Source organism: Bos grunniens, chromosome 8 (assembly GCF_055505025.1).
Source record: "Bos grunniens cultivar Pamir isolate PY7600 chromosome 8, Bosgru_T2T1.0, whole genome shotgun sequence".
Classification (NCBI taxonomy): Eukaryota; Metazoa; Chordata; class Mammalia; order Artiodactyla; family Bovidae; genus Bos; species Bos grunniens.
In genome coordinates, this window is record NC_141172.1 from 85,210,716 (window position 1) to 85,220,105 (window position 9,390).

The following is a 9,390-nucleotide window of genomic DNA, read 5'->3' on the forward strand; positions in this document are numbered from 1 at the left end:
ACTAAATTATATATTACTGCATAGACTAATCAAGAGAAAAAGAAGACATAAATAATTCAAGAGTGAAGGGGAAGTTACTACATCTTCTTGATACTTTAAAAGGATACTAAGGGGATATTATGAACAAGTTTATACTAACAAGTTTAACACCTTATATGAAATGAATGAATTTTTGAAAAATACTACAGATACGGAATGGGACAAAATCTGAATATAGTACATTTTTAAAGTAATTAAGGATTCCCGAACCTGCGCAACTGATAAAAACATTCCATATTTTAAAAGAATTACACACCATGCCCAAATGAAATTTATTCTACTTATGCAAAGCTCAGCATTAGAAACTCTGTACTACAGATTAGTCAATTTATATATCCTCTGATAGAAGCTTTCTCTCCAGCTCTCTTCCTTTCTTTTTAAGTCCTCAGCAAAGTCACATTTACCATCCATATTTCTACCAGCAGTCTCTTCTTGCTTTTTCTAGTATGTACCTCAACTCTTTCAGCCTCTAACTGTCATCTAGTTCCAAAGCCACTTCCCCAAATTTTAGGTACTGGCTATAGCAGCATCCCACTTTTGGTATCAAAATCAGTCTTAGGGTTATTGAGTAACAGAACCCTTTGGATGTATTTGTATACACACACACACATACACACACACAAACACAAGATGTATTATGAAGAATTGGCTCATGTGACTATGGAGGCTGAGAAGTTCCAAGATCTGCAGTTAGCAAAATGAAGACATATGAGAGCCCATGGTTCTCTCAGGCTCTCAGTCTCAACACCCAGTAAGAACTACTATATCAGATCAAGTGTGATAGCAGGAAAAACAAAAACAACTCCATCTGTCTCCTCTCCACCACCCACCCTCCCATGTCTCAGCCAGAAGGCAACTAGCCTGGAAGAATTTCTTCTTATTTTGGAGTTGTTGTTCAGTCACTAAGTCATGTCTGACTCTTTGAGACCCCATGGAATGCAGCACACCAAGCTTCCCTGTCCTTCACTATCTCCCAGAGTTTCCTCGCACTCATGTCCATTGAGTCGGTGATGCCATCCACCCATCTCATTCTCTGTCACCACCTTCTCCTGCCTTCAGTCTTTCCTACCATCAGAGTCTTTTCCAGTGGATCAGCTCTTCGCGTCAGGTGGCCAAAGTATTGGAGCTTCAGCTTCAGCATCAGTCCTTCTACTGAATATTCAGGATTGATTTCCTTTAGGATTGACTGGTTTGATCTCCTTGCTGTCCAAGGGACTCTCAAGAGTCTTCTCCAACACCACAGTTAAAAAGCATCAGTTCTTCAGTGCTCAGCCTTCTTTATGGTCCAGCTCTCACATTCGTGCACGACTACTAGAAAAACCATAGCTTTAATGTCAGCAAAATGATGTCTCTGGTTTTTAATATGCTGTCTAGGTTTGTCATTGCTTTTTTCCAAGGAGCGAGCCTCATTTAATTTTGTCACTGTCTGCAGTGATTTTGGAGCCTCCAAAATAAGATGTGTTACTATTTCCACATTTGCCCCATCTATTTGCCATGAAGTAATGGGACCAGAAGCCGTGATCTTAGTTTTTTGAATGTTGAGTTTTAAGCCTGCTTTTTCACTCTCCTCTTTCACCCTGATCAAGAGGCTCTTTAGTGCCTCTTCACTTTCTGCCATTAGAGTGGTATCTGCATATCTGAGGTTGTTGATGTTTCTTCTGGCAATCTTGATTACATCTTGTTGAGTCATCCAGTCCAGCATTTTGCATGATGTCCTCTGCATGTAAGTTAAATAAGTAGGGTGACAATATACAGCCTTGACGTACTGCTTTCTCAATTTTGAACCAGTCTGTTGTTCCACGTCTGGTTCTGACTGTTTCTTCTTGACCTACATACAGGTTTCTCAGGAGACAGGTAAGGTGGTCTGGTATTTCCATCTTTTTAAGAATCTCCACAGTTCGTTGTGATCCACACAGTCAGAGGCTTTAATGTAGTCAATGAAGCAGAGTAGATATTTTTTTGGAATTCCTTTGCTCTTTCTATGATCCAACAGATGTTGGCAATTTGATATCTGATTCCTCTGCCTTTTCTAAGTCCAGCTTGTACATCTGGAAGTTCTCGGTTCATGTACTGCTGAAGCCTAACTTGAAGGATTTAGAGCCATTACCTTGGGAGAGAGTCAGTCTTTTGTTCTACTAAGGTCTTTCAACTGCTTTACTCAGTCTTCCTATTTAAGTGTTAAAGTCTCCCCAAAACACCCTCACAGAAACACCCAGCTGCTGCTGCTGCTGCTAAGTTGCTTCAGTCGTGTCCGACTCTGTGGGACCCCATAGACGCCCAGAATAGTGTTTAAATGTTTGGGCAGCCTGTGGCCAGAGCAGTTAATGCGTAAAATTAACTGTCACATATTTTAATATTTCTTTTATATTGTCTTAAAATCATGGAGATGGCATATTATGAAAGTTGTCTAGTTTCCAGGGATTAATTCAGATTCTTATCAAAAGTGTTCTCTTTTTTCACATGTGGACCAAGTCTTAAAATTCTTTTAATTGTTTAAAAGCAGTGAATGCCAAGCATTCTTTCTTCTATTGTATGGTATCTGTTTAACTCACTGCTATAATTTTATTCCTTACAATTACAGCTGCAGAAGGGAAAATTTCTTTAAGAAGCCATTAGGCGTGGATTTTTTTTCTGTTTCCTTCAGGATGTTTGTTGAACATCCCAATATGGACAGTTGTTGAAATACTTATTGGTCTGAAAAATCAATTGGCATGAGCATAGCTGTAGGTTATAAATGAGTTTATAAATTGATCATTTTTTTATATATCTTGGCAACTTTTATGATTAACTGAAAAGAATTACCTTGGTAAAATTTTATTTCTTCTTTTATTGAGGAACTTGGATGCTTAAAGCCACAGTGAACACTGTAACTCTTAATCATTTTTAGTTAAAATTTGTCACATTACCAGATAGCATAAAAATGATGATGAGTGAACAGCCTTAGTAGAGACTAAGGCTCCCATAAGGACAGTGTTAACTGTATTTAAATCAGTCATTGTATTTAATACAAAAGACACTGAACAGCATACCTGTAATGGAGTAGTTTACCACTGGCCTTAGACTTTTTGCCTAGCTGGGAGTAAAACAGGTCAAGGAGAAGGCAGCGGCTGCTTTTCTCTTCCTGCTTTTCTCATAGATAAGGAGACAATAATGCAATACTGAAAGCTTAGCTTTCAGAGCTTTAGAATTACAACAAAAGTATTTCTTGGAAACTGCTAGCCAGAAATGTACATGCCTGCCATGAGTTTTGAAAATGTGGATAGCCTAGCTTAACAAAATAAACTCACTCATGGTTCAATGGACTGAGCTAAAGACCAACCATGATGGGACCCCTGATGGCCAGAACTGTATACAAAGACTGAAAGGATATTCACTTTCATTGGAAGTCCAGTAGGGTCAACAGTTGAGTGATTCAGTTCAGTTCAGTTGCTCGGTCGTGTCTGACTCTTTGCGACCCCATGAATCGCAGCATGCCAGGCCTCCCTGTCCATCATCAACTGCTGGAGATCACCCAAACTCATGTGCATCGAGTCAGTGATGCCATCCAGCCATCTCATCCTCTCTCGTCCCTTTCTCCTCCTGCCCCCAAGCCCTCCCATCATCAGAGTCTTTTCTAATGGGTCAACTCTTCGCATGAAGTGGCCAAAGTATTGGAGTTTCAGCCTCAGCATCAGTCCTTCCAATGAACACCCAGGACTGGTCTCCTTTAGGATGGACTGGTTGGATTTCCTTGCAGTCCAAGGGACTCTCAAGAGTCTTCCCTAGCACCACAGTTCAAAAGCATCAATTCTTCGGCACTTAGCTTTCTTCACAGTCCAACTCTCACATCCATACATGACCACTGGAAAAACCATAGCCTTGACTAGACAAACCTTTGTGGCAAAGTAATATCTCTGCTTTTGAATATGCTATCTAGGTTGGTCATAACTTTCCTTCCAAGGAGTAAGTGTCTTTGAATTTCATGGCTGCAATCACCATCTGCAGTGATTTTGGAGCCCCCAAAAATAAAGTCTGACACTGTTCCCACTGTTTCCCTGTCTATTTGCCATGAAGTGATGGGACAAGATGCCATGATCTTCATTTTCTGAATGTTGAGCTTTAAGCCAACTTTGTCACTCTCCTCTTTGAGGCTTTTTAGTTCCTCTTCACTTTCTGCCATAAGGGTGCTGTCATCTGCATATCTGAAGTTATTGGTATTTCTCCTGGCAATCTTGATTCCAGCCTGTGCTTCTTCCAGCCCAGCGTTTCTCATGATGTACTCTGCATAGACGTTAAATAAGCAGGGTGACAGTATACAGCCTTGACGTACTCCTTTTCCTATTTGGAACCAGTCTGTTGTTCCATGTCCAGGTCTAACTGTTGCTTCCTGACCTGCATACAGGTTTCTCAAGAGGCAGGTCAGGTGGTCTGGTATTCCCATCTCTTTCAGAATTTTCCACAGTTTATTGTGATCCACACAGTCAAAGGCTTTGACATAGTCAATAAAGCAGAAATAGATGTTTTTCTAGAACTCTTTTGCTTTTTCCATGATCCAACAGATGTTGGCAATTTGATCTCTGGTTCCTCTGCCTTTTCTAAAATCAGCTTGAACTTTTGGAAGGTCACGGTTCACATATTGCTGAAGCCTGGCTTGGAGAATTTTGAGTGTTACTTTGCTAGCGTGTGAGATGAGTGCAGTTGTGTGGTAATTTGAGCATTCTTTGGCATTGCCTTTCTTTGGCATTGGAATGAAAAGTGACCTTTTCCAGTCCTGTGGCCACTGCTGAGTTTTCCAAATTTGCTGGCATATTGCGTGCAGCACTTTCACAGCATCATCTTTCAGGATTTGAAATAGCTCAACTGGAATGCCATCACCTCCACTAGCTTTGTTCATAGTGATGCTTTCTAAGGCCCACTTGACTTCACATTCCAGGATGTTTGGCTCTAGGTGAGTGATCACACCATTGTGGTTATCTGGGTCATGAAGATCTTTTTTGTATAGTTCTTCTGTGTATTCTTGCCACCTCTTCTTAATATCTTCTGCTTCTGTTAAGTACATACCATTTCTATCCTTTATCGAGCCCATCTTTGCATGAAATGTTCCCTTGGTATCTCTAATTTTCTTGAAGAGATCTCATTAATCAGGGCTACTTCACAGGATCCTCTAGATTTAGCACCACACACACACACAATGAAGTTTACTGAATAGTTTGCTGAGGAGGAAGTGTAGGGCCTTTTAAGTGTTAGGAAGGGTTTTCATGGTAGTTATTATTGTTAGTATTAAAAGCTGGCATCTTAGACAAGACAGAATGAATAACTTCCTCTAAAAGGGTTAGATAGTAAATATTTTAGGCTTTGTAGTCTTTATGTTTTTTGTTGCAACTACTCACCTTTGCCTTTGTATATGAAAGCTGCTATAGACACAACATAAAGATTGAATGTGGCTGTGTCCAATAGACTTCTTTACAGAACACGTGTTTGGCTGTAGTTTGCTGACCAATGTTGTTGATTGTTCATAAAATACATCTCAGTTTTGATTGGTGAAGAAAGAAACATGTATGTCTGGAAAGGCCTGGTGTACTGAGTTTATTTAAGGTTCATGGTATTTTTCATCAGCTTCAGGTGGATAGAAGCAGGGTGATAGAACAAGGCATCCAAATTTGATATCTACAAGTTATTTTAGGTGGAAAGTTTCCATGTACAACAATTTGTATTTAAAAAAAAAAGCAAAACACTGAGAAGAGCAGGTCTTAGATTGATTGGGGTCACTGGGAGCCAAAATCACTTAAGGGGTTGTAGGCCTAGACTATGTCTCTGTGTTTCACTTGCAAATCCACACACCATGTTAGAGGACCCAGCACATAATCCTCTAGGAAATACTTGTTTAACTTCCCACATGGATCTCTGACCTGTCCTCTGTACTGCCTCCACTAGTTAGTTCAGTTCAGTTGCTCAGTCGTGTCCGACTCTGCGACCCCATGGACTGCAGCACGCCAGGCCTCCCTGTCCATCACCAACTCCCGGAGTTCACTCAGACTCATGTCCATTGAGTCAGTGATGCCATCCAACCATCTTATCCTCTGTCATCCCCCTTCCCTTCCCGCCTTCAATCTTTCCCAGCATCAGGGTCTTTTCAAATGAGTCAGTTCTTTGCATCAAGTGGCCGAAGTATTGGAGTTTCAGCTTCAACATCAGTCCTTCCAATGAATATTCAGGACTGATTTCCTTTAGGATGGACTGGTTGCATCTCCTTGCTGTCCAAGAGACTCTTAAGAGTCTTCTCCAACACCACAGTTGAAAAGCATTAATTCTTTGACGCTCAGCTTTCTTTATAGTCCAACTGTAGAGGGACTCCCTTTTTTGACCCCATCTTTTCTTATAGGAAAAGTCCCTAAAGAAATTTGTAATGTTATGTATTTTAACTCTCAGTAAAAGCATGTATTTGTAGATATTGTTTACACTGGTGTTAATGTCTGTGGCTTGTAAGATAATTGTATTTGGGGCACATGTATAACTCTGATGGCAGTGATTTATAGGGCTAGAGCTGGCTGTGATGCTTTCTTAAACCTCCTTAAGCTGGGCTGATACTTAGAGCTGGCTCATTATGTGGGTTTTATGTGTTGTAAAAGGTATGCATCAATATGTCACCATGGGTTGGAACGAAGGTCTTTGAAGGAAGTCTTTGTGCGGGAGCATCTGAGGAATGAGAACTAGACAAGTGTTAACCATCCACAAGATACCTTTGGTGATTTTGACTGACACTTTCTCTCCAGCAGAAGGAAGAAAAGAATTCCAACCCTGTCTCTCCTGCCCGGTGACTTTTTCCAGTCCACAGATCCTCCATCACTATATGCTCTGTGGTCATGCCCTTCAGATCTTCCCAGGTTCATCTGCAGAAAGCCACTTCCTACTAGATGCTCCAAGCTGCTTGAATGAAAAAGCAAAAGATGGAGAGAGAGAAGGCTCTGGCACTGTGTTTGGGATGCTGCAGCTGAGTGGGACTTCAAGGGCATTTTTCAGCTCATCTCAAGGTCAGCCAGTAGACCAGGGAGGCAGTAGCAGTGGAAGAATAGACCAGGGGATGATCTCTGACGAGGCAGATGCAGTATTAACAGAGACAAACATCTCAGAATCTGGAGCAGTCATATGTGAAAACTATAGACTAGGATTTAGCAGAAAATCAAGCCTCTTTAGCCTCCAGAAGCATCATGTGTGTCCTGAATGTGGCAGAAACTTCTGCCAGAAGTCAGACCTCGTCAAACACCAGAGGACTCACTCGGGAGAGAAGCCGTTTAGTTGCAGAGAGTGCGGGCGAGGCTTTGGCCGCAGGTCCTCCCTCACCGTACACCAGAGGAAGCACTCAGGGGAAAAGCCCTACGTGTGCCGGGAGTGTGGGCGACACTTCAGGTACACATCCTCCTTAACTAACCACAAGAGGATACACTCCGGGGAGAGACCCTTTGTATGTCAGCAGTGTGGGAGAGGCTTTCGCCAGAAGATCGCCCTCATCCTGCACCAGAGGACACACTTGGAAGAGAAGCCCTTTGTGTGTCCAGAGTGTGGAAGAGGCTTTTGCCAGAAGGCATCACTCCTTCAACACCGTAGCTCGCATTCAGGCGAGAGGCCCTTCGTGTGCCTGGAGTGTGGGCGTGGCTTCAGGCAGCAGTCTCTGCTCCTCAGTCACCAGGTCACACACTCAGGTGAGAAGCCTTATGTCTGTGCTGAGTGTGGGCACAGCTTTCGCCAGAAAGTCACCCTCATCAGACACCAGAGGACACACACAGGGGAGAAGCCTTACCTGTGCTCCGAGTGTGGGCGTGGCTTTAGCCAGAAAGTCTCCCTTATGGGCCACCAGAGGACGCACACAGGTGAGAAGCCTTATGTGTGCTCTGAGTGTGGGCGTGGCTTTGGTCAGAAGGTTACCCTCATCAGACACCAGAGGACGCACACAGGGGAGAAGCCTTTTCTGTGTCCTGAATGTGGACGTACCTTTGGCTTCAAGTCACTTCTCACCAGACACAAGAGGATACATTCAGGGGAGGAGGCTGATGTGTACAGAGTATGTGAGCAAAGACTTGGTCTGAAGATCCAACTCACCTCTGACCAGAGGACACACTCAGGAGAAAAGCCATGTGTGTGTGATGAGTGTGGACGCGGCTTTGGCTTCAAGTCAGCCCTCATCAGACACCAGCGGACACATTCAGGAGAGAAGCCATATGTGTGCAGGGACTGTGGTCGTGGCTTTAGCCAGAAGTCTCACCTCCACAGGCATAGGAAAACCAAGTCTGGCCATCACCTCCTGCCACAGGAACTGTTCTCTTGACATTTCCTTTCCTTCCCTATGAGTGTCTAGGTGGTAGAAATCACTAGGAAATGTTCCACTTCTCTTAAAATGCAGTTGAGAAAAAAAAAGTTGTATTTTTTCAGTGATCATAAGATAGTTGATTTATGGTTTACTTCCTAACTGGCAGTGTGTTTTACTTTGCCAGGGCTGCCATAACAAAATACCAGACTTGGTAGCTCAAAGAACAGAAGTTTATTTTCTCATAGTTCTGGAGACTAGAGGTCCAAGATCAATGTGTAGGCAGTTTGGTTTTTATTGAAGTCTTTCCCCTTGGCTTGCAGATGATTGCATTCTTGCTGAGTCCTGAAATGGATATTTTTTTACCCTGTGTATGTACTTTCCTGGTAACTCTTTCTCTTCTTTCTGAGGACACCAGCCATACTGGATTAGGACTTCACCCTATGACCTTGTAAAGGCCCTGTCATCAAATAAAGTCATGACTTTATATGTTATGTTATGACTTCAGTATGTTAATTTGGGGGAACAATTCAGTCTTAACAACTCAGTCCTCTGGACCCCCTATATTCACATTCTTCAAGTACAAAATACATTCACCCCAAATTAACAGCAGCAAAAGTCTTAGCCCATTTCAACTTCATCTCTACATTCAAAATCTCACCTAAGTTTCATCTAAGTCGAGTGTGGATGAGACTAGAAGTGCATTTAATCCTTTCCAACTGTGAACCTGTGAACCAGACAAGTTATTTGCTTCCAAAATACAGTGATGGGACAGGCAGAGAATTCACATTCCCATTCTAAAAGTGGAAAGGATTGATTGGTCCCAAGCAAGTTTAAAATGTTACAAGGCAAATTCTATTAGTTTTTAAGGCATGAGAATGATCTCTGGTTGTATCTTCTGCCCTCTGGTCTGGCTGGTGTATGGGGCCCACTGAAACCATGGAAGAACCATACTGGCTCCCCAAACTTTTACTGTCTGGGCTTATTTTGGAAATGGCAGACCTGCTGGTCTCTGTTTCACCTTTGGGGTCATTCTTTCCTCTTCTTGATGGATAATATAGTCAGATAGT

The 9,390-nt window shown here is 42.4% G+C and overlaps 1 protein-coding gene across 8 annotated transcripts in view; it reads left to right on the forward strand.

Annotated features, from left to right (window-relative positions):
* The window catches only part of ZNF169 (zinc finger protein 169), a 54,912-nt gene extending 46,098 nt beyond the window's left edge, over window positions 1-8,814 (forward strand). For 4 of the 8 annotated variants that reach the window (XM_086315649.1, XM_086315647.1, XM_086315651.1 and 1 more), the window contains one exon: window positions 6,792-8,814. In XM_086315649.1, coding sequence (XP_086171775.1) covers window positions 6,792-8,341 — 1,550 coding nt within the window. In that variant the 3' untranslated portion in view covers window positions 8,342-8,814. The remainder of the gene's footprint in view (window positions 1-6,791) is intronic. The other 4 variants (XM_086315650.1, XM_086315648.1, XM_086315652.1 and 1 more) reach the window with 1 other exon arrangement.
* Window positions 8,815-9,390: the final 576 nt, after the last annotated feature.